At 44.6% G+C, this 25,618-nt stretch overlaps 1 protein-coding gene and 1 pseudogene across 5 annotated transcripts in view; one reads left to right on the top strand and one right to left on the bottom strand.

Annotated features, from left to right (window-relative positions):
• Nucleotides 1–12,386: 12,386 nt before the first annotated feature.
• On the bottom strand, nucleotides 12,387–13,223 carry Gm8396 (annotated as a pseudogene).
• Nucleotides 13,224–20,768: 7,545 nt separating this feature from the next.
• The window catches only part of Gm10044 (predicted gene 10044), a 42,263-nt gene continuing 37,413 nt past the window's right edge, over nucleotides 20,769–25,618 (top strand). For 3 of the 5 annotated variants that reach the window (XM_017316350.2, XM_017316349.2, XM_017316348.2), the window contains exons 1-2: nucleotides 20,769–23,006; nucleotides 24,282–24,396. In XM_017316350.2, coding sequence (XP_017171839.1) covers nucleotides 22,762–23,006; nucleotides 24,282–24,396 — 360 coding nt within the window. In that variant the 5' untranslated portion in view covers nucleotides 20,769–22,761. The remainder of the gene's footprint in view (nucleotides 23,007–24,281; nucleotides 24,397–25,618) is intronic. The other 2 variants (XR_003951007.1, XR_003951008.1) reach the window with 2 other exon arrangements.

Here is a 25,618-nt window from a genome sequence, read left to right as displayed (position 1 = left end):
TAAACAAAACCCAAAGTTGATCTCTTGGTGATCTATGTGTACAACATGCAAGCTTGTACCCATGCTTAGGAAAAGGAGAACACATACAGACACACACACATAGAAACACAGACACAGACAGACACACAGACACACACACACACACACACACACACACACACATGTTTAAGTGAGGAGTAAATCAAAGAAATAGCTTGCTATGATTTGGGGTAAGTGTTATAGATGTTTGTTTGTGTGCCTGTGTGTGTGTCTGCATGCAGTGCCATAGTTGGTGTGTAGATGAGAGAGGACATCTTATGAGAGTCTGGTTTTTTTCTTTTTCTTTCTACTATGTGATTTCAGGGGGAATCAAACTCAAATTGTCAGGCTTTGTGGCAAGTGCTTTAAACTGCTGAACCACTCACAGGCTCTGTTTGTTTTCGCTTTGCGGTATGGGGTATGGTCTTGGGTATTTCAGGCTGACCCTGAACTAACTATATAGCTGAGCATGAAAATGAGCTCCTGCTCCTCCTTCCCACGTGCTAGCCTTGCAGTCGTAGATACCACCATACACCATATGGTGCTGGGGGTTGAACCTAGCCCTTCACATGGGCTACCTCCCCTGCAGTTCTCTTTCAGTTTGCTTTTTTAAACAGTCTATGTAGACTACAATGGCATTATCTTAAACTTCTGGTTCTCCTGCCTCTGTCTCTCAAGAGCTGGGATTATAGGCGCGTGCCACCATGCCACACCCAGATGAGCCCTCTTGAATAGAATTTTTGGCTTCCTTTCTCGTCACTGGTCTGTGGTTGTAGTGGCAGTGGGTGTCACTTGCAAGGGATCTCTCTTGGCCTCTACATCAGTCTTTGTGCTGCTATATAGCTGGTACATGGGGATTGATCAATTATTACTGCACGATTATTAACATTCCAGTTACTAAGGTACAGGCTTTGCTTGTGGATGAATATTTTATTTCATAACAATGTGGCCTCATTAGAGGAAACCAAGAAGTTAGAGTTAAGCAGACTCCTTTTTATAGTCCCTTGATAAGCCTGCAAGCTGCTCCCATGTCCCTTCGAGGGTGTTACTGAAAGATCCTGACAGAATGTAAAAGGACACAGAAGCCCTGAAATTGGCAAGATAGATGTCAGTGTTAGCAGAACTAGCTTCACTGATTTAGAAAAATAGAGGTGCACAATGCTCTGGCCACTCCTCGAACCTGTGTGTCTGCCAATGTTCTGACCAGGTGTGTGCCCATTGCTGCACCTTCATTAGACTCTTTCCTTGTACCCCTCCCATACCCATTTCATGAGAATAGACATTGTTTAGATCTGGAAATCCCCTACTCTCCCCCTTCTCCTTTCCCCCCTGAGGGCCTATAAAAACTGGAACCTCTTTCCCCTCGAGGTTGACTCCTCTACCCCTGCGTGGGATATGAGTCGTCCCCAGAGCTCTGGCTTTCCCCAATAAAGCCTCATGTGGTTTGCAACAAGCTCGGTCTATCGTGAGTTCTTGGGTGTCCGCTATTGTCCTGAGGCCTGAGCGAGGGGCTCCTTTCTGAGTCTTTCATTACCAACACATGTGGCTACCAGCAAAGTCTGCTCTTCCTGATTTCTTGTAGCCTCAGACTAAATCCTTCTAGACTGAGGCCTGTTAGATTTGCTGCAGAGCTCTTGCCTCTTCCTAACCCTCCCCCCAATATTGTTTTCTCTCCTTGCTTCCTGTTAAACTGGCAGGGCCAACTTGTTTTATTTCTCATATTGAAACAGTCCCACCCAGACCCAGACAAAGGCCAGGCCAACATCAGACCTGTGTCAGCAGAACTGCTGTGGACATGTCCCCAGCCTTCCCTGACTCATCAGACCCCAGGCTAACCTTTCTGGTGCTCTGAGTCCCTCTCTGAAGATGCCTGCAGGCTCCTTTCTTTGGGAGGGGGAAGGACGGCAGAGTCAGTAGGTCTTGAAATCAGAGCTTGGGAGCTGCATCTACTTCTGGTGAGCAAGCTGCAGCCCAGGTGCAGAGTTTGTGAATCTCATTCCGTTATCCTATCTATAAAGTAGGAGAAGGCCTATTTCCTAAGGAACATTCGAAAGCAAGGCCCGAGGATGTAGGCCACTACTTAGCAGAGTTTAAGCCCCAGGAAGACATTGAACTTCTTGGTCACACCATCCTGGTTTAGGAGTTGCTGGGGAGCCCAATCTGGGTCTTCTGGTGTCTGGGCTGGCACTCTGACTACAGAGTTGCATCCCCAACATGACCTCAAACTTCTGATTACCTCCCAACCCCCATCTCTGTACCTTGAGCAGATTATAGAAATGTACAGGCTATATAGTGGTGGCTATAGAAGCCATGGCTTCATGAATGCCAGACAATCACTCTACAGAATAAGATTCAGCCCCTCATATGATCTTTTAATTTTTTGTTTTGGTTTGCTTTCATTTTTGACAGGTTTCTCTGTGTGGTCCTGACTGCCTTGGAACTCCTTCTATAGACAACACTGGCCTCAAACTCTGCCTGCCTCCACCTCCCAAGTGCTGGGATCAAATGTGTGCACCCCCGTAGTCTGGCTTCGTTCTTTTAAATCTTAAGGAAAGGCATTTGTTATACAGAGGTCCAAAGCTGGTGACAGAGGAAGGGCGTCTATGCTTAGCAACCACACCTCCAGCCTGCTAATGTCTGACTAGCTAGTTAACAACACTGGTGGCCTTACTTTCTTCTCCACCATTCATGTCTTGTGTAACCCTCACCTCGAAATCTGTTTCTGGGACAGCCTGAACTACATCAAACAGGGGTAATCTTGTCTCTGGTGACATTGTAACCATGGAAGAGAGGAGATAGTCCTCCCAATTACTGGCCCAGAATGCTGCCAAACACACACAGCATGAAACAGTTCCCTCACGACAAGAGCGATCTTGTGGCAAGAATACTAAGGTTAAAAATTGGAGTGCTGGGGCTGGAGAGATGGCTCAGTGGTTAAGAGCATTGACTGCTCTTCCACAGGTCCCGAGTTCAAATCCCAGCAACCACATGATGGCTCACAACCATCCATAATGAGATCTGATGCCCTCTTCTGGGGTGTCTGAAGACAGCTACAGTGTACTTACATATAATAATAAATAAATAAATCTTTAAAAAAAAAATCGGAGTGCTGGTTATAAACCATGTAGGTGGAATGTCCCGGCAAAGCCTGGCTATGGAGAAGCACTACAAGCATGGGGTAGGTCCCAAGCGAGGAGGACAGCTTCTACCTTTGCCTCTTCTACCTTCTACTTAGTACAAGTAGTTTGGCGGCTAACTCTACCTCACAATGAGATCCAGAACAAGGACTAGCATGAAGACTGGCTTGGCCAATTAGAAAAACCCCTTCTTAAAAAGGCCATAATTTGAGGAGTTGGGGTGGGGTGGTGTCAGAGGAGGAGTTGGAGGTGGGGTCACCAGGAGGAGTTAGGGGGTGGGTAGCAGGGCAGTGATGTAACTCAAAACTCATATATGAAATTCTAAACAACAACAAAGCAAAAACAATAAACAAACAACCCAAATGCGCTGGCTAGTTTTATGTCTACTTGACACAAACTATAGTCATCTGAAAAGAGGGACCCTCAATGGAAAACATTCCTGTGTAAGATCCACCTGTGTAGTACATCTTCTTAGTTAGTGATTGATGAGGAAGGGTCCAGCCCATTGTGGTTGGTGCCAGGCCTGGGCTGCAGGTCCTGGGTTTGGGGGTTGTTGTTTTGAGACAGTCTCTCTACCTAGCTCTGACTGTCCTGGAACTTACTATGCAGACCAGACTAGCCTTAAACTCAGAGATCTACCTGCCTTTGCCTCCAGAGTGCTGGGACTTAAGAGATGTACAACAGCACCCTGCTAAGTCCTGGATTCTATAAGAAAGCAGGCTGAGGCATAAGGAGCACGCCAGTGAGGAGCCTCTCTATCAGTTCTTGCCTTTAGGTTCCTGTCCTGTTTTGAGTTCCTGGCCTGAGGTGCTGTGGGCAGTTAATGACTAGTGAGATAGAGAAAATTAATCTCCCCCATAGATGAGGCCCCTAATTGGCTATGCAATACCAAGTGATCTCCTTTAAAAAATATATATATATATACATACACATATACACACATATATGTATATATACCTATATATATGCGCAACACCGAGCAAGTTGTATTCATATGTTTGCTCATATGTACATATGTGTATATATTCACACATATATTCAGATCTATATACATACATATATATATATATATATATATATATATATATATATATAACTTTGATAATTAAGAAGAGAATAGGAATTTGAGGGGGAACGACATGGGGGAGGGAAGGGAGGGGTGATGTAAATACAGTTACACATATATGAAATTAGAAATTTATATTTAATTTTTATTTTAAAGATGAAGAAAAGAAAACCCCTTCTGCAATCCATGGTGGTTGGTTTGGGTTGGAATGTGATTCAAGCCAATCAGAATTTGTGTGTGCGTATGTGTGTTTTTTCAGAGAATTCTCAGCCAGACACTCTTTACACTAGGACCTGGGGCATCCAGCGGACAGCTTGGCTGCCATATAGGGAACAGGGCAGAGTCCTGACAACAGTACTCAGAGGGATGAGTAAGGACCTTCCCTTTTTTGGAATTGTTTCTCAGTCTTGACTAATAGGGCCTGGTCTCTCCCACAGGACTAGGAATTTCCTGGTCTTTTATCTCATCTTTAAGCACCACACCCTCTTCCCCTTCAGATCCTGGGTAGGAGCTGACAGACAGATTGTAACTGCCCAGCTATGACCTCATGTTGCTCACGGATACCTGGCAGGCAGAGGACACGTTGGTCCCCTCACTCGTCTCTCAATTGCAGAACTGCAGCTGGGAGGGAGCCATCCCAAGTTGGAGGAATGCTTGGGGTGGGACAGTTGCTTTTCTCTGGAAGGCTCTAGAGCAATTTACAGAATTCCAGAATTCCAGCCCACCCTGCCCGGAGGTCAGTCCGGTTTAGATATTCAAGGGAGCGGCCTGTGCATTTTAATTTGGATCAAAGTCTTGAATCTACAGGGTGAATCTGAGCCATTTGCTTTCTCAAAGCCTCAGTTTCTTCTAGAAACTATTGTCTCTATTGTCTAGTTATCTCTAGATCCCCAAGGGAGATTGTCACCCAAGTCATTAAATGAAACTGCAGGGATGAAGAACTTGGCAAGCAGCCAACATTTAGGAAATAGTAAGACTAGTCTGAAAATGTGTTGTTTTTAATTTTAAAAATTACATCATGTGCGCGAGTGTGTGTGTGTGTGTGTGTGTGTGTGTGTGTGTGTGTGTGTGTGGAGTGTGTGCGTACAACTCTCTAGAGTCAGTTCTCTTCTTCTACCCTGTGGGTCCCGGGGTCTAACTCACATCACCAGTCTTGGCACCAAGCGCTTCTACCTACTGAGCTCTTACAGGCCCCTGAAAATATTTTTCTGTTAGAGACGTAAAGAGCAACTCTTCAGGCTTTCCCTCCCATCTAAACTAGGAGGCAGAATTGCGTGATCCGCCATCAGGCCGTGGGTGTGGAGGCTGGACACACTCCCAGGGGTGCTGGATGATCACAACTCGCCACCACCCCGCATGCCCCAGCCCTTCATTCCTGTGAGTCAGCCCCATTCCTTAAACTAAAGTAAACCGAAGCCCACAGTTCACTTCCTGGCAAAGAAAGGTCTAGAATCTCCAGATCAGGACCTAGTTGTTGCCCAGGTCTGATAAGAAGAGCAGTAGGGTCGGTCTGAGTCAGCTGGGAGTAGCCTTTCTAGGATTTGTCCCTGCCCGGGGACTGCTCTGAGCACAAGCAGGAGCCCAGATCTAACCCTTCTGCAGCTGTTCTGGGTCAAATGCCCTGATTCTTACCACTCAGCCTTTCAGCGCCACCTAAGGAAGAAATCAGCTCAAACGCCTTGGGAGTTACAGCAGCCCAGAGTCAGGTCTCACTACACTACTGTCACTAAAAATGGCTTAGGTGTTCTTTAACAAAGCAGACCTAGTTGCCAAGTTCCCAGTTACAGGGTGTGGCTGGCATACCCCACCCCCTTCCCTAAATTTCTTCAGCTGGGCTGCCCTTCCCTATATATTCCAGATATTTTGATTACCTAGCTCTTTCTGGTCTATCCTTTACTCTCTTGTCTGGCTCTCCCCTCTTCCCCTCTCCCCTCCCTCTTCCCCTCCCTCTTCCCCTCTTCCCTCCACCTCTCCCCTCACCCCCTCTCTCCTCCACCTCTCACCCTCTCCCCTCCACCTCTCCTCCTTTCACCTCTTCCCCCCTCTCTCCTCACCCTTCTCCTCACATGGCTCAGGGTCATGTTCACTCTGGACTCTCCCAGATGTTCCTGCCTCTGGCTGTGCTCTCCCTTTTATCTACAGTGCACTCTCCCCTCCACCATACCTAGGCACAGTCATGTCTCTCTCTCTCTCTCTCTTTTTTTTCCCATTGAGCCCGGAAGTGAAGTGGCCTCTCCCTGGACTTTATCAGCCAAGCTGCCCTGGGAGTGGAGCAGAGGTGAGGTCTGTGAGGAAACAGGGCCCAGGGGTAAAGGGTGAAAGGTGGCTGGTGCCTTGCTTCCTACTGGAGCGCTGTCTTGAAGAAGGTTGGCCTGCACCCTCCTCTAGGTCCACCAGACGCCCAACGTGTCTTTAACCTGACCCAAAACTCCTGTCTACACTCACCCAGCACCTGGAGCCATCTTCTCTCCTCCCTCCTTCTCCCCCTTTTAAGGCACATCTTATTATGTAGACTAGGTGGCTTCAAATTCAGACCTTTCTGCCCCTGCTTCCTGAGTGCTGGGATTACAAGCGAGTCCCTGGGACTGGAAGACTTGGTGGGTACCTTACCCAATGAGCCATTTTGCTGCTCTTATTTTTTATTTTCCTCTTGTCTTTCTTCCCTCCCTCCCTTCCTCCCTTTCTTCCTTTTGCTACAGTGTTTCCTGTTCCCTGAACTGCCTTGAACTCTGGGGGTATGTAGGTGAGGATGACTTAAATTCCTCTTCCTCTCGCCTTTACCTCTCTTGTGGTAGGATCACAGGCATGTTCGTTCAATAATGCCCAACTTTTTGATTTCTGGGAATTGACTTCAGACCCCCGTGCATTCCTGGCAAGACTCTACCAACTGAGCTCCACCTCCGCATCTCCATGCTTACTTTTAAAAAGGGAAGGAAGGAAGCAAGCAGGCACCAAAGGCATCTTCTTAGCCCACCTCTGTGCAGGCTTGCTATGGCTCTCCATTGCCAGTGTGTGTGTGCGTGTGTGTGTGTGCGTGTGTGTGTGTGTGTGTGTGTGTGCGTGTGTGTGTGCGCGCGTGTGTGTGCGTGCGTGTGCGTGTGTGTGTGCGCGTGTGTGTGCGCGTGCGTGTGCGCGTGTGTGTGCGCGTGCGTGTGCGCGTGTGTGTGCGCGTGCGTGTGCGTGTGTGTGCGCGTGTGTGTGTGCGTGTGTGTGTGTGTGTGTGCGTGTGTGTGTGTGTGCGCGTGTGTGTGTGCGTGTGTGTGTGTGTGTGTGTGTGTGTGTGTGTTTAGGGGTGTCTTTCAGGCTGCTGTATCAAAACCTATAAACACTGTTGTTCACAAACTTACATTTTACGTCTCACAGTGCTGGAGGGTAGAGAAAGTCGAGATCAAGACACAGGCAGAGTGCTGTGTCCTTAAAGACAGTGCCTCATCTCTCTGTTTCAACATGGAAAGGGATAACTGGGTCTTCAGGGTCCAGTGTGGTAGTACACACCTGTAATCTCCACACCTAGGAGGCTGAGGCAGGAAGGTGAAGTGTTCTGACAACCCTGGGATACAATGGGAGAAACAAAACAGAACAGGCAGAAATCCCACTGTGAGAGCTACATTATCATGGCCTACTTACCATGGCACCCTCCTTTCTGTCACCTCTAGCATTAGGATTCCACTATGAATCTGAGCAGGAGAGGACGATTCAGACTTGCAGCACCGTGTTTCTTCTGACTCCCAAGTCCTCTGTCCTTTCTCCCATATGCTGCGTATGCCTCAGGATCTCTGCTGCTGGGTTCCCTTTTATTTGTTTGTTTGTTTATTTATTTATGGTTTTTTCGAGACAAGGTTTCTCTGTGTAGCCCTGGCTGTCCTGGAAGACCAAGCTGGCTAGAAACTCAGAAATTTGCCTGCCTCTGCCTCCCAAGTGCTGCGATTAAAGGAGTGCACCACCACTGCCCGACTGTTTTCTTTTATTTGAGACAAGATCTTGTGTAGACCAGGCTGTCCTCGAACTTAGTATGTAGCCAAAACCTTGAGCTACTCACCTTTCTGCCTCTACCTCCCAAGTGCTATGATGACTGGTGTGGACCATCAGGTTTGATTCTATGACGGGGGACTTCCTAGAGGAGGTTGCCTGTGTGTTCTGATTAGACTGATGGAGTGAAAGACAGCAAGGAGCTCCCAAGTAAGCAAGGGAGGCAAGCCTCTTCTGACAAGCTTCTAGAGGAACTCCTAAGAGGCTTGCCAGGTACCAGCTGTGCTGCCTGGGACATGTTCTCTGTCTCAGTCTCTCTGTGTGTGTTTGTGTGCGCGAGTGTGTGTGTGTGTGTGTGTGTGTGTGTGTGTGTGTGTGTCTGCTTCTGTCAGTCTATAGGGAGAACAAGTCCTCCACAGGTGTATAAATGTCTTGTTTGTGCTTGATGCCTCCCTTCGGCTGTGGGAGTTATCTCTAGAGCAGCCTCTTAGCTACTTTCCTGGTGTGGATTAAAGGAAAAGGCCAGGTCTGGGAAGGAACGAAGCCAGCCTGGCCCAGATTTTCCAGATTATGTCGGCTGTGTGAGCTCCTTGGGGCAGGAGGCTAAAAATTCCTTGCATTAAACTGAAAAGGAAGAGCTCCCATGGAACCCTAACACCTTTGAAGGCAGGCACACAAAGCACAGCTCCAACACAACCATCGTTCGTGCAGACAGTATGCGGATGCCAGAGATGGAGTGAGCCCCAGAAAGGTTAGGAGTCTTCCTGAGTCTCAACAGGGCCGTGGCAGCTTTCAAGTTAGCTCCTTCTCCTTTTTGTTTGTTTGATTCTTATTTGCTTTAGTCTTTTTGCTTGTTTGTTTGTTCGTTTGCTATGCAGCCCTTGCAGATCTCAAACTTACAGAGATCTGCTTGCTTGTGTCTTGGACTGCCAGGATTGAAGCCTTGCACCACTGAAGTTCAGTGTTTGTTGCTTATAAGATGTCATTTGGAGGGCTGGCTCAGTGCTTAAGAGTACTCGCTGTTTCAGAAGACCCAGGCCCTGTTCTCAGCACCTGAAGGACAGTTCACACCCAGTTTTCTGGGCACTCTATGCCCTCTCTGGCCTCTGAATGTGGTGGACAGATATGTATGCACACAAAATACTCATACACATAAAATAATTTTGGGATGACTTTTTAAAAGTTTTTTTAAAAAGATTTATTTATTTTATTTACATGAGTACACTGTAGCTGTTTTCAGACACACCAGAAGAGGGCATCAAATCCCATTACAGATGGTTGTGAGCCACCATGTGTTTGCTGGGAATTGAACTTAGGACCTCCGTAAGAGCAGTCAGTGGTCCTAACCATTGAACCAGTTCTCCAGCCCTGTAGATGACCTATTTTTATTTATTTATATGTTATGTATGTGTGCTTATGTGAATGTATGTGCCACATACGTAGGTGCTGGGAGAGGCAGCTGGATCCCTTGGAGTTGGAGTTTCAGGTGGTTGTGAGTCACATGGTGAGAGTGCTGGAAAAGAAACTTGGATCCTCTGCAAGAGGAGGAAGTGCTTGCAACCACTGAACCATCTCTCCACCTACTTGGTTTTTTGTTTTTGTTTTTGTTTTTGTTTTTTGTCTGTTGGTCTGTCTGTCTTAGTTAGGGCTTGATTGCTGTGAAGAGGCATAGTGACCAAAGCAACTCTCATAACGGACATTTAATTGGGGTTGGCTTACTGTTTCAGAGGTTCCGTCCATTATCATCACAGGAAGACTCCAGGAGAAGGAAGTGAGAGTTCTACATCCTGATGCAAAGGCAGCCTGAGAAGACCGACTCCTCTCACACTGGGTGGAGCCTGAGAAGACCGACTCCTCTCACACTGGGTGGAGCCTGAGCACTAGGAGATCTCAAAACTCACCCACAGTGAATCAAGACCAATCTTGGGCATTACTGAGAGAGGATCATATGCTATGAAAATTACTCCCAGCAGGAACATGTTCTGTTTCCAAGCACACAGCTTGAACACCTTCTGTTTTACACATTCTTTAGTGCTTACATACAGTGGATTCAGTGTGTGAGAAGTGTGTTGGAGCCTTTAGAAGGACAAGGTGTGACTAAAGACTATACATGGGCTATACCTAGGCCCCCACACATATGTAGCAGATGTGCAGCTTAGCCCTCATGTGGGTCACCCAACAAGGAGTAGGGGCTGTCCCTAGAGCTGTTGCCTGTCTGGAATGCATTGCCCTAGCTGTCTTGTCTGGCCTCAGTGGGAGAGGATAGACCTAGCCCCTCAGAGACTTGATGTGGGGGTGGGGGGGCACCCAGGGGGGAACTCCACTCTCTTAGAGGAGAAGAGGATGGGGGAGGGGCAATGGGAGGGAGGACAAGAGGGGGGCGGGGCAGTGATTGGGATGTAAAGTGAATAAACAAAAAAGAAAGAAAAGGCGTTCAGAAGTCTGAGAGGACTTTCTTCTTGTGGTCTTTGAGAGCACGAATACAAGTGCATTATGTTTTCCAAGCATGTGAAACTTAGTGCTTATAAACACTGTAGCCACTACATAAAGGAAGCAGGTTAGAACCTTTGAAAAAGTCTTCAGAAGGCTGGGAAGGTGTTTCCTCCTTGAATTCCTTGGGAGAGCTTAGTTTGTGATGAATCTTACATCTTCCTTCAACTCTTTCTGGTGTGTGTGTGTGTGTGTGTGTGTGTGTGTGTGTACATGCACATGTGTGTACATGCATGTACAGGTATGTACATGTATTCCTTCTGTTTCCAAAGTCTATGTGTAAATATTCACTATGTAAAAAGATAACTGTTTTAAGCCTTAACAAATTAGTACTGTCAGCAGCTTAAGACTGTTTTCAGCTTGCACCCAAAGAGAGAAGCTTGGTGGTAATCGCACTTCCAGCATGAAGACATGGGTTTCCGTGCACACATCCCTCAGTCCTCACAAACTCTTCGTTCTCTCCCTTACTTCTCTGTCCATACTATGAGAAAAGAGTAGTGCTTTCGGGGTTATCTAAGGAAGAGCTCAGAAGCCTAAGCTCATGGTTTACTCTTTAGCCCAGTGATTAAAATAAGCACCTATTCATTAGTGTCTGACTCAATATTCACGGCATGAAAAGAGGCTGCTTCAGGCTCTGACCTAGGAGGACTTGCCAGGAGCTTATGCTTACATACCTTCTATTTCATGAGAAAAACTGTCGTCTGATGAGCTTTCCCTTCCAAGATTAACTTACTTTATTTTATAAGGACATATTTCCTAGTGCTTACAAGTGCACTGTTCATGACACCACAGGAGGCTTTGAAAATGCACGGCATTCAGCCGCTTGCATGTATTTTCTTTTTGCGCTCTTTTGGAGACGTTTGTGATGAATCTTACATCTTGCATGAGCATTTCTAATTCAGTAAGTACAAAAGTCTTGGTGCTTGTTTTTTCTGTTTGTTTGTTTGTTTTTCAGTTAAAGGGTCTTTATTTTTGCAATTATCATTCCATACAAAAGCAATAGAAGTGCAAATATTGACAAGTTTACAACTGAATACATGAACAGAGTATCTGTACACATTATCATTTACAGCAATATTACCTGGTAAATTAACTGATCATTAAAAAAACAAAGTTCTTTCTAACTCCCTCTCTTCTGCCTCAGCTCTCACAGAGCATGTGCTAAGATACTTACCTCACACTAATGCTATTTCAAGTTCCAAATTAAAACTATATAACTTACATGCAGCCCATTAATATAATAGCTTAGCATCCTTTGTCCAGAGCTCTGTATGAGGGAAAACTACATTCACATTGATAAAAGACCAGAAAATAAGTTTATACAGAGTCATTGCAGCTGCCTGACTGAGAATTCTTTATCAGTTACCTGAAAGGCAGCTGATTCTAAATTGGTCCCATAGACACATGGTTAAAATCCACTGCCAACACATCTGAAAAGTGGCAACTGAAGGCTCCAGTTTCCTGTTGTCTAACTTGGGGGGCAGAAAGATAATAGGGTTAAGTCTCCACTGCATTTAGCTTCATTTACAATTTAAAACATACCTAACACATTTACCATACATAAAAATAAGGCAAGAAAAACAATTTATCATGAGAAAATAAACTCTTAACAGAGACAACAAATACAAATGCACAGCCACTCAGGCCTTCCAGGTGGCCAGGCAGAGCCACGGATTTCTCCGAGTAACCACCAGGTGGCGGTTAACTCATGGCAGAGAAGTCTTTCAAAGGTTCAGTTAAACAAGCTTTCAAATCAAACTCACCCTCCACTTGGCAGTCCACGTGTCTGACTTTGGTGGGTGTGCCAGCCACCAAAGTTATCCTGTGAACTTGTCTGAGACTCAGAGCTGCTTTCTGTGAATTCTGTCTCCATTTCCCCAAGATCTACAGGTTGTATTTCTTGCAAATCACATCGTTCTTCAGCAGGAGGATCCCCAAAATGCAAAGCCACCTTCCAGAGTTTAATCTGTTGGTCCCATGACCGCCGGCTGTACTTCTTAAATTTGTTGGGGGACCTGGGATGGATTCCAGGTTGTCGCAGGTGTCTGGGGACCTCTTTAATGTATCGATCATAGGCAATAGTGTTCTTCCCATAGTTGATCTGCTTCTGCTTTCTCATCAAGACACTCTCATCCGTCTCCACATCAGCAGGCACTGAACACATAGACTCCTTTGAATCAGAACTTCCCGATGATGATTTTCTATCTCTTCCAAAGTCATTTATGAGTAGTTTTCTTTCGTACCTTGCAATCTCTTTGTTAACTCTGGCCCTCATTTCATCTTCTTCAATTGCACTGGCCCAGTCAGAACATCTAGAACGGGGCTTATGACCTTCAGGAGTTGTAAAGCTTTCAGGTCCGTGGTCCGAAGTCTGGAGCTCGCCTTCCTCGGAGTCCTCGGGCTTCTGGTCCCCTCTGTCTGCTCTGCGCTTCCATCCGAGACTCCATCTCGCAGGGGACCGCGGGCTCACACCACCGTCGCGGCGACTCCCATAACCAGGTGGGCTTCTAGGTCTGCAGGCCATGGCGGCAAAGGTCTGAAGGGCAGCTCCGCGGCAAGCACTTCACTCAGCAACAGCACTGACAAGGTCCGGTGCTTGTTTTAAAAATTAAATTTTATGCTTCCTTGTGTACATTTATTACGCACAGTGCTTTGCTTCGTGAGGAGACGTTCTATGGCATAATTGTCTGGCGAGCAAATCCCCTTCTGCAGTCTTCCCTTCTCCTGCTAGTTCCTGCCCCACATTCCTGGCCAATTTCTCTTCTGCTTTCATGCCTATAGATATATGTGACCTTTGTGTATCTTATAAAATCTAGAACCACAGGCTGGAGAGATGGCTCAGGGGTTAGCAACAGGGATTAGCCAGAAGACACAGGCTTAACTCCCAGCCTCTGCATTGTAGCTCCCAGTCACCTGTAATTCTAAGTCCAGTGGACCCAAAGCCCTCTTCTGGCCTCTGCAGGCATTGCACACACAAGATGCACACACATACACAAAGGCAAGACATGTATTCACACACAAATACATAGATTTAAAAAAATAGCAACTACAAATAAGAGAAAACACAAACTTTTTAAAAAAAATTTCTTACTATTATTATCTACAGTTGTTTCAGTTTTCTTTCAAATAAGAACACTGTTCCCTGTAGTTGGAAAAAAATAGCACCGCATACCCATTACATTTCCTTTTCTTTCCTTTCTGAATTTAGATTTGAAGGTCCTGGTGGTATGCATTTCAATGAAAAGAAACACAAGTAAACAGTACATTAGTTAAACCTTGAAATCTAGTTTTTACAAGACTTTAAAATGTCATGAATTGATAAAAAATAATAGAGTGGATTTTGATCAAAAAACACGCTGGTGAAGAGGAGAAATATCAAACATGAAGTTTGTAAATTTACTCAGGCAGGGAGAAAGTCACATCTTTGCTACTATGCACTACACAAATGTACTAATGACTCATTCTATTTTATTGTACTTTCAGTTTTAAAAGAATTCATAGAGGCATATACTTGAGCATACGCCCCGTGCTCCACCACTTTGTGCTCCTGGTGGATTGCACATGTGTACCTGCTTAGGAGCTATCTTTGGATCCAAAAATGAAAGGCACACACACACACACACACACACACACACACACACACACACACACACTAGCTTATTTTTAAAACCCCTTAGCTAACTGAAAGGCTGGGCAGTCCTAAACCTTCCCCTGTAACTCCAGGCCCAATGGGGAAGCGCCAGTGGCCACTCACCTGAAATCTCACATGGCTGGTTGGCTTTATCTTCTGCTGCTCCTTCGTGTCTCAGCCTTCTTCCCTGAATCATGCCGATTCTCCCATTCCTCTCTGCGTCCTACATACACAACTCCAAGTGTTCCACCACAAGCCCAGCCATTGGCCATTGGCATCTTTATTGATCAATCAAAAACCAATTGGGGATAAGGACCTTCAGCATCTGGACACGCAGATTTCCAACTGAATCAAAGCATTAGAATACATCTCCAACAACTGTGAGTGTTCAGAGGTCTTACAATGGGTTTTCTTTATATACTCTTTGAACTTAACATTTTCTGTTTTATATGCACACATTCCTCTCAGTACCTCAGTGTGCACAGAGGCTTTAGCCTTGCAACAAGAAATACTCACAGACGCTCAATACTATTGCTTTCTTCTCGCACTTAAGAGAGTCATTCATGGGTAATGGATCTTACTCTCAACATCAACAACTTCTGTTTTAAAAGCATATATTCTTAGTACTTATGAGCACATAGTCACACCTAATGAATCAGGACAGCTAGGGCTACAGACTTCGAGGCTGTGTGCTCTGTGTGCACTTAGTGAAAGGAGTTAATATGTGATGCATCTTACCATCTTACTTCCAGCATCACATGTGCTTTAAACACCGTATTCATACTGTATTCACAAAATCCAAGGTATTCTGAAGAGCTGCATTTCTTGCATTCCTTGAGAGAACTTAGTTCTGGATGAATCTTACATTGAAGGACACTACTTTTCAGTTTTATTTGATATTCACTATGGGAAAAGAGACTTGGTCTTGTTGTCATTGTTGCTGTTGTTGTTTTAGTTTTTTGAGACAGGGTTTCTCTTTGTAGCCTTGGCTGACCTGGAACTCACTCTGTAGACCAGGTGGCCTCAAACTCAGAGGTCCACCTGCCTCTGCCTCCCAAGTGCTGGGAGTAAAGACATGCACTACCACCACTCAGCTGAGATTTGGTCTTTGTGTAAGGAAGACTTCCAACATCAACTGATTCTCTCTCTCTCTCTCTCTCTCTCTCTTTCTTTCTTTCTTTCTTTCTTTCTTTCTTTCTTTCTTTCTTTCTTTCTTTCTTCCTGTCTTTCTCTTTCTCTCTCTCTCTTTCTTTCTTTCTTTCTTTCTTTCTTTCTTTCTTTCTTTCTTTCTTTCTTTCTTCCTCTCTTTCTCTCTCTCTCTCTCTCGCTCTTTCTTCCTTCCCGTCTTTCTCTCTTTCTTTCTCTTTCTTTCTTTCTTTCTTTCTTTCTTTCTTTCTTTCTTTCTTTCTTTCTCTCTCAGGATCTCTCTTGTAGCCCTAGCTATCCTTGAACTCACTATGTAGACCAGGATGGTCTCAAGCTCATAGAGATTTACCTGTATTCATGACACCCAAGTGCATGTACCACCACATCTGATAATACATTCTATTTTATAGGTACATATTCTTTAATCCATATAGACACTATGGTTACTATGTGACATAGCTTTGTAGTGTCTTTGAAAAGCAAGGTGTTAAGGCACCTGTGAATGTCTTTTATTCTTTTTAAGTAAAATTTCTATTTATTTATTTACTTATTATTTTCACATTTTTGGGTATTTTGTCTGCATATATATCTGTATATCACAAACATGTAGTGTCCATGAAACCCATGGGGTTGTAAGTTGTAAGCCACCATGTGGGTGCTGTGAGTTGAACCCAGGTCCTTTGGAATAGCTGCCAGTGCTCTTAACTGCTTAAACACCTCTCCAGCCCCTGTGTTTTGTTCTTGTACTACTGAATGAAGTTTGTGATATATCTTTCATCAAGCATCAACATGATTTCCTTGTGAGTATACATAGCTCACTGATTGACACTGTTCATTAAATTACAAGAAGCTTTAATAAACTCTGCATAAAGGACAATGTCAGAGTCTGTTGAGTCTAGCACCTAACACTAGCACTCTGTTTCACCAGCTTATAAATACTATATTTACTATGCGAGAAGAGATCTCAAATGAATAACTGAATGATGCACCTGAGGGCCATAGAATAATCAACATCCAAAAAGTGGTGGACAAGGAGCCATAATCAAAATCAGGGATGAAATTAGTGAAATTTCAAGTGGAAAAAAAAACAAAAAAACAAAGAATCAGTGAAGCAGAGCTGGTTCTCTGAAAAGATGAACAAGATTTACAAATCTTTATCCAAATTAATGAGAGGAAAGAGAGATGATCTAAATTAGTAAAATTAGAGTTGATAGGGAAGAGATTACAGTAGACATAGTATTAGGAAAAAGCAGCTAAAGGCACATTCAGCGGGTCCAGGGTCAAGGGGGCCACTAAGAGATCACGCCACGCAGCAGATCTAATATAACACACTGACTGAGACAGGAACAAGACAAATAATAAAACAATACCATTCACAATAGCCTCAAAACAAAATATTTTGGAATAATCTAAGGCAGTGAAAGACTTGTATAATAAAAACATTAAGACATTTAAAGAAGGAAACTAATTAGACATCAGAGGACAAAAATACTTTCTATGCTCAACGGTTGGCAGGATTAACATGGTGAAAATGGTCATTCTACCAAAAGCAGTCTACAAATTCAAATTCAACAAATTCAAATAATTAAAAAAATTCAACCCAATCCTATCAAAATTCCAACAAAATTCTTCACAGGAATTAAAAACATGTTTAATTAAAGAAATATTTTAAAAATTTATTGTATGTGTTTAAATGTATGAGTGTTTGCTTACATGTGTATGTATACCATATGTGTGCCTGGTGCCTGCAGAGATCAGAAGAGGTCATCAAATCCCCAGGAACTGGAGTTAATGAGTAGTTGTGAAGCATCATGTGAGTGCTGAGAGTTGAATCTGGGTCCTCTGCAAAGCAAGTAGTGCTTTTAACCACTGAGCTATCTTTGTAGTCCCAATGGCATCATCTTCAATATCAATGCTGGTCAAATTGTAGAATGAAACTAGACTTGTATCTCTCACCCTACACAAAACTCAAGTCCAAATGGATCAAGGACTTCAACCTAAGAACATGCCCTGCATGGGTGCATGAGGTCACAAGTGCAGGACAGATGGGATCTATATGAAAAGGGGTGGGAGGGTTTGTAAGAGGGGTTGTAAGAGGGGTTATATGAAGGGTTATAAGAGGGTTTGCAAGAAAGGTTGTAAGGGGGGTTGCAAAAGGGGTTGTAAGAGGGGTTGCAAAGGGGTTGTAAGAGGGGTTGTAAGAGGGGTCTGCAAGAAGGGTTATAAGAGGGTTTGCAAGAAGGGTTGTAAGAGGGGTTGTAAGAGGTGCTGCAAGAGGGGGTTGTAGATGACTCCAAGGAAATAATGCTAATGTTTTCCAGATACCACAGGTCAGATACACATATGAACTCATTAAGACAGCATGTATAAGATGTACACAAGTTTGAGCCAGACACAAATCCCAAGTCAGAGAACAGAAGTCCCACAGTTAGTTGACAAACTTTTAGCATTTGGTTGCTTAGGGTATATTGAATGTTTCAATGTACAGCAGAGCCCTACACCCAGAAGTAGGGTGGACTTGATGGATGGAGACAGACACAGAGACACAGAGACAGAAATACAGAGAGAGATAGAGAGACAGAGACAGAGAATATGACGTTGGGTCAGTGGGTGGTGGAGGATCTGGGAAAGGGGAATGAATATGATCAATGCACATTGTATTACAATTTTGAAGACTAAATAAAACATTAAAACTACCAAGAGCCTTGCAGCCCGAGCAGCTACCTCCTCTGTGGAACACTCCTCGGTGGCTGCAGTGATCGCCATCTCAGTGACTCATGGGCCTAACCTTTGATCTTGCCCATTTCCCTGCCTCTTAATCCATAGTTTGGCAGGTGCCTTCACACTGGGCAAATGTACTGTGCTTATTCCTGGGTATAGCCACACCCCAGGGTCATTTTCTGGAATTTCACCTCTTCCTTCTATATGAAATCTACCTGTCTTGCTGACTTCTAGAGACATTCCAAGTAGGAGGTCACTTCAGTCCCCTGAAGAATCTTCCTTTACACAGTTTTATCACCATGACTATAAATAATAGCATGAGATTCTCTTTCCTGTGTGCTTGTGCTCTGGACTCTGTATATCTTAATGTGCCTTAAGTATATAATACCAACAAACTATTGTAGGTGCTTTATGTGATATTTGCCATGTAAATACAGTGTACATAGTTACAGTGTGAAATGTGTCAGAGATCAAATAACTGCTGTAGATCGCAGTTACAGGATTCTGTGATATTTTCCACTGTCTCCCTGCCAGCACTATAACCTAGTACCACGATTCCTCCTGTTCTATACTCTATCCTCTGTGACTCCCATGCCCCCTTCCTTAAAAGGCAAACAAAGTTACCTTTATAGGCATAGGTGGGTTGTCCTGGGCTACATGAGTCCTGCCTCATGAAAAATAGTAACAACAACCAAATTAAAACAAAACAAACACAAAAGTCATCAAAACAGAGCACAAGCACCAAATTCAGTTTCCCCTCAGGCCATTCCTGCTGCATTTGTTTGGAATGCCTTTCCTTGCTTGGAGCTACTTCTTGCTTTTCTTCTTCTTCTTCTTCTTCTTCTTCTTCTTCTTCTTCTTCTTCTTCTTCTTCTTCTTCTTCTTCTTCTTCTTCTTCTTCTTCTTCTTCTTCTTCTTCTTCTTCTTCTCCTTCTTCTTCTTCTTCTTCTTCTTTTGGTTTTTCAAGACAGGGCTTCTCTCTGTAGACCTGGTTGTCTTGGAACTCACTCTGTAGACCAGGCTGGCCTCGAACTCAGAAATCTGCCTGCCTCTGCCTCCCGAGTGCTGGGATTAAAGGCATGCACCACCACACCCAGCTACTTCTTGCTTTTCAATACATGATATTTCCCAGAAGTCATCCTGGACCAGGCTGCCTACAACTGCCCCTACTAGCTTTTCTTTATTTGAGCTCTCATGTATGCTGTTCATTGCACTCACTGTCTCTGGCCTTTTTCTCATCACTAACTTGTGTGTTTGTTAAGCCAAATTATACCACTACAATAGAAACTTCCTGTAAGCAGTGACCTTGTCTGTTACTCTCAACTGAATCTCAGGACCAGCTGGCAGTTAGTGGCCATTCAGATAATACTTGAGTGAGCCTCACACCTAGCTGTTGGCTGGATAGGAATTCCGAGACAGAAAGGGGTGCCCAGTGCACTTCTTTCTCTGCTTTCTTGGGTATTATCTTGAGTCTAGAATACGTTTGGATACATGTCTTATCAGGTGCTTGAGTTTACCCAGCCTAAGTCTTGAGAGTTTTAGTCAGATTTCCTGGGGATTCTAGGTTTATACGTCTAGCTGGACTAGAAATCACTACAAACCACAAGAAATTAAAAAGAAATCAGCTCCTTCTTGAGATTATTTTCTACCTGGTTGTCATGAAGAACTAAAAAGTCACGTGACTGAGAAAATTCTGGAAGGGATGTTGGATGGTTTGATGAACATGTTTTGTATTTCTTACATTTTAATATTTAAGGACTTACTCATAAATTGCCCACAGAAAAAGGAGGAATTACTTTGGCACTTATAATGCAGAAGACGACTTAAATTGTTGTCAAATAAATACACAGTGGTCAACATCCTTAACATCAACAAAAACATAGGTGTGGGGCTGGCAGGGGCAGCTCAGTCAATGCTTTGCAAACAGGGACCTGAGCACAGCACCTAGGATCCATATAAAAATGCAGGTGATGTACATTTGTAACCCCAGCACTGGGGAGAAGGAATCCCTGGCTCATTGGTTGACAGTCTAGCCTAATTGCTCCTAAACTCCAGGTCAGTGAGAGACCCTTTCTCAAAGGAGGTGACAATTCTGAGGATAATATGTGAGTGCTTGGTCCAGAGAGTAGCACTATTAGGAAGTGTGCCCTTGTTGGTGTAGTTGTGGCCTTGTTGGAGTAAGTGTGTCACTGTGTGTGTGTGTGTGTGTGTGTGTGTGTGTGTGTGGCTGCTGGAGAGGCCCTCCTCCTAGCTGCCTGAGGACAGTCTGCTCCTGGGTTCTTTGGATGAAGATGTAGAACTCTCAGCTCCTCCTGCACCATGCCTGCTTGGATACTGCTGTGCTTCTTGTGGTGATGATAATGGACTGAACCTCTGAACAGGTAAGCCAATTCTAGTTAAATGTTGTCCTTTATAAGAGTTGCCTTGGTCATCATATCTCCATATGCAATGGAACCCTAACTCAGCATGTAAAGTTTTCCTTTGGCTTCTACCCACACATACATACCCACGTACATGCACACAGGCACATCAGGATGGAAGTGAGAAATGAAAAACATCAAAGCTTACGGGCAACATAAAATGGATTTAGATCATAGCCAAAAAGTTTATTTTATATCAAACTAAATCTATTTTTAGGTGGGCTACAAATTTGTCTTTCTGGTCATCAACCCCAAAACATGGATATTTGAGATGAAAATGAATGGCCGCTGACTGTCTCTGTCACTGACACATTCAAAGACAGGTAAAAAAGAGGCAATAGTTAGGAGTAACCAGCCCATTAATACAGATTCCTACTTGGGAGGCAGAGGCAGGTAGATCTCCAAGTTCGAGGCCAGCTGTCTCAAACCAAACCAAACCAAACCAAACCAAACCAAACCAAACCAAACCAAACCAAACCAAACAAGCAAACCACAAATTCCTAAGCACAACAATATTTTGAATGAATTTTGTTTTAATTTTTGTGAGACACTGGGGATAAGCTACAGAAACCAGGCTGACTTCAAACTTGCATTAGTCTTATCTCTGCCTCTTCAGTGCTAAGATTACAGATTTTAGCATAATTTACTTAAAGTTAGCTGAGAAAGAAAAGATCTTCGTCAAAAAGATTTTTTTTTTCCCCCAGTGTAGCCCCGGTTGTCCTGGAACTCACTATGGAGGTCAGGCTGCCTGCCTCTGCCTCCTGAGTGCTGGAATCAAAGGCCTGTACCACATGTCTGGCAGGAAGGCTATTTTTAATTTTTCATTTTGTGTCATGCTACTTTGCTGAATGTACTCATCAGCAGTTGACATTTCCTGCTTTAGTGCTTGAAAGGTTTGTGGCATCCCCTGACCTCCATCAAAATCTTAATAAGCATACTTAGGGTGCTGAAAAAGGCAGGCATGGTGCTGTGGGAGGCTGAGGCAGGAGGACTGCCAGGCATTCCAGGCCAGCTTGGGCTATATTGAATTAAATGTTTTAAGAAAAAACAAAAACAGAAAACCAAAGAAACAAACAAAACCCCAAAACAAAACCCAAAGCAAAAGCAAAACCCCAACAACAACAAAAAAAAGCAGAAAAAAGTCCTCCATCTTTCTAAATGTCTATGTTAAAGAGGGGAATAAATAAGCACATTGGTTTGTCATTTAACTTCTGCAAAGCACCCCATGTGTGCCCTACAGAAAAATGGAATGCTAAAAAAATCAGTTTGAATCTATTGAAATATCATAATTCGTAAAATACAAGTACACAACGTATACATTTATTGACTTAAAATGTCTCTTTTTGCTTCTCTATTTTCTTGTGTCTCGAGGGGAAGGGTTTTACTCCAGCCAATCAGTATTTCTTTTCCCTACATTATTTTATCCTAAGATTTTGTTTCTTTTGTTTTGAGAAGATATCATGTATCCCAGACTGGCCTCAAACTCCTATGTAGCGAAGGAGAAGCTTGAACTCCTGATCTTCCAAGAGTTGGTTTATTCTGGAACAGTAAATAACAAATGCCATTTTGAACCATGGGGCTGCACCTGCGGGAACTTGGAATCACTTGGAGTTTGGAGCAGGCGACAGCCAACTGCAGTGCTGCAAAGGACCTGAACCATCACCCAACTCTCTTCAGTGTCTGGCCTTTGGAGGAGAAGCAGGTCTGCTGGTGAGACGCGTAGACAAAGCTTTTCACCTACTCAGGTTGCAGGGTTGGCTAAGCTCCCGTCACTAGAGTCCAAGGTCGGTGCTCACGAAGTTTAGTGGCGTTGCTAGGCGACGGAAAAAAGGAGGTAGGCAGAAGCCAACCCTTCCTTGCAGTAACTGTCCTTGAGGTGTGCACACGCGCACTTGAGAGAGTGCACTTGAGTTCGGCGGGTAGGAGATGAAATCCACAATTGGCAGATGCAGAACTGCCACCCTTCCTGGTTGGAAAGCTCCTTGTGCACCCAGGTGCCGGGCTGAGCCGCGTTGCTTGGCGACACAGGGGGCGGTTGGCCAGACACAGAACCGTTGACCCCTGTGGCGGGGTGGAGAGACGGGCTGGCTTTATTTCAAAGCTCTCTAAGGAGGCGGGCGGGGCCGCGGGGCAGGGAGGACTGGCTGGCCTCTGGGCGTCCCTATGAAGAGGATCTTTTGGTCCAGGAGGAGGCGCCCTCGGCCGGGCCACTTCTCCACCAGCCCGTGGGCATCCTGCCTGGGCTTTGGGTGTGCCGGAGGTGAAAGCCAGGCAGTGCCCAGATACCTCGCTGGATACTGCGCGGTGGGACAGCTCCACCGGGCTGCGAGTGTCGGCGCTGTAGCTACAGTGGAGCGTTTCCTCACGTTCCGGGTAAACGGTGTCAACGACCCAGACAAGAAGAACAGGTAATAGAATCTAGGAGTAGGTAAGAGCAGGAAGTGAAGGGGCTCTTGGCGACAGGCGGGGCTCGCTCTAAATGATCAACTCCCAAAGTTTTGTTGTGAGAGGAAGGCAGGAAGTAGTAGTTACTGTCTAACGGGTAGAATAAAAGGGCAAAGAAAAAACACCTTGACCCTGACTTGACCCCAAGCTAAAGCCAAGGGCCAAGAAACAGAATCCCACATAAACTCATCAATGCCCACAAACCCCATGCCTGGGACCCGTATGGTAGATGAGAATTAACTTCCACAAGTTGTCCTCTGACTTCCATACACCCAGTAGCCTGAGCATGCGCGCACACCCAGGAACAGCTTCCCCACGCCCACATACCACAACTTTTTTCTTTTCTTTTCTTTTCTTTTCTTTTCTTTTCTTTTCTTTTCTTTTCTTTTCTTTTCTTTTCCTTTCTTTTCCTTTCCTTTTCTTTTCTTCTATTTTCCTCTTTCTTTCTTCCTTCCTTTCTTCCTTCCTTTCTTTCTTTCTTTCTTTCTTTCTTTCTTTCTTTCTTTCTTTCTTTCTTTCTTTTATTCATATATGTGAGTACATTGTCACTCTCTTGAGACACACCAGAAGAGGGCATCAGATCCCATTACAGATGGTTGTGAGCCACCATGTGGTTGCTGGGAATTGAATTCAGGACCTCTGGAAGAACAGTCAGCACTCTTAACCAGTGAGCCATCTCTCCAGGCCCCACATACCATAATCTTTATGTCTGCAGAGTAGGTAAACTTTTACTATTTCACTTCATTGAAATGCTGTACTTGTTAGTGGTCACACACTGAGCTGTCAGGTGCTGGAAACACTTGCACATGCTTTGTGCAGGTTGGAATTGAATTGAATTAGAACCACAACACTAGCTGTGGAAAAGAGATAGTGTGTTTAATTCCCATCAGATGCATGAGGAAATTGAGTTATGGAGCTCATAGGCAGTCCAAGAAATAATAGGTAACAGATTAGAGTAGGATTCAAATCCAAGCTGAATTAAATCTACTGGGCTTTCTCCTTTTACTTAGACAGGCTACACCAAGCATGGATGTAGCCATGATAGTCCTGAATGGGGCAGGCCTTGTCTTATGTCCTGGGAGAAAGGAAGAAAGAAGAGAAGAAATGATCTAAAGAGAAAAGAAATTTCTCTTTAGAAGAAAATTAGCTATGTTGAATCTAAGTTTTAAAATTATATGGATAAATGTGCTTTGACACAGGTCTCCATTATTTCTGAAAACCTTGCTCTTCTTTCACAGAACTGCACTGCACTATGCTTGTGCGCATGGCCACCTGGGGGTGGTAACTCTTCTCATAGAGAGGAACTGCAACATTAATGCCTGCGATGACGACAACTGCACGCCTCTCATTAAGGTAGAAAGACAATGAGTTCAGTATGAGATGTACAAGACACAAATGCTTGAACTTCTGCAGTGTATAATGGTTAACACAGAAACTCATAACTCATCAGAATGCAGAGAATAACGGCTCAGCCACAAACGGGACATCTGCATCACACCCCTTCCCAGAAGGCTCAGGGGACGTCATGAGACAGAAGGCTGAAATGTCTCAAACCAATAGGAACAGGTTCCCTAGTGCAGAAGTGTTGAGTGGGAGGACCAGGGATGAGAAACTAGGGAGGCAAAAGCATAGCTGGGACCACAGGCGATCTTGCATAAGTTGATGACTTATGCCAAGCAAGTTTATTGAGAAGTACAGCCTTACATATGCTATTTTTGGGGGTGGGAGTGGGGGGGTGGCACTAAACAGCCCAGGTCAGCAAGAACTAAGTCAATGTTGGCAAAGAGAACATGGGATACTTCAGACACAGATGCCTAAGGACTGATAACCAAAGTCCAGGAGGAAGACTTGGGTCCCCAGAAGCCGCAGCTGCTCCGCACTGGCTCCAGTCCTGGACTGTCCTGCCAAGTCCACGCCTGGACAAGGACACAGAACAAAAGGTCCCTTATTTCCTTTTGTCTTTTCATCAGAATCTCTGAGGAAGTCTTGGTAGGTCTGGCTCCTTACACTGAAAGGTTGTGAAAGCCAGAGGTCAGGGAGGACCAGAGTAAAGCAGTGTCTTCTGGCCATGATGGGACTCATGCACTCAGGAGCCCACAGCAGCTGGGATCCCCTGCCCAAGGCCTGAACAAGATCAAGCCATTGAGAGCATGGAGTGGGGAAGGGGTTTATGAGCCCCATCTTTAACTCAGGAGCTAAGGGCAATTGATAGCTTCTGGGGAGGGGGAGTCAGTTTTCTCTAAGGGTCGACCACAGCCCGGTAGATGATGATACACCAGCAGTATATGGGTGGCACAGAGGGCAAGCAATGGGTTATTAAACAAACAAACAAACAAACAAACAAGACATGAAGTTGGGGAGTACAAGGAGGTGGGAGTGGATCTGGGAGGAGTTAGGTAGAGGAGGTGAGGGTGAACATGATTCATATACATTGTATGACATTCTCAAAGAAAAAATATTTTAAAACCATTTATACTATTTAGACATGTTTACACACACCTGTAATCCTACTACTTGGAAGGCTGAGGCAGAAAGGTATTGAACTCAGGCAAGGCTGAGCCACATAGGTGACCCT

The sequence above is a fragment of the Mus musculus genome, chromosome 14 (genome assembly GCF_000001635.26).
Source record: "Mus musculus strain C57BL/6J chromosome 14, GRCm38.p6 C57BL/6J".
In the NCBI taxonomy this organism is placed as follows: domain Eukaryota; kingdom Metazoa; phylum Chordata; class Mammalia; order Rodentia; family Muridae; genus Mus; species Mus musculus.
This window is presented reverse-complemented; position numbering and strand designations above follow the sequence as displayed.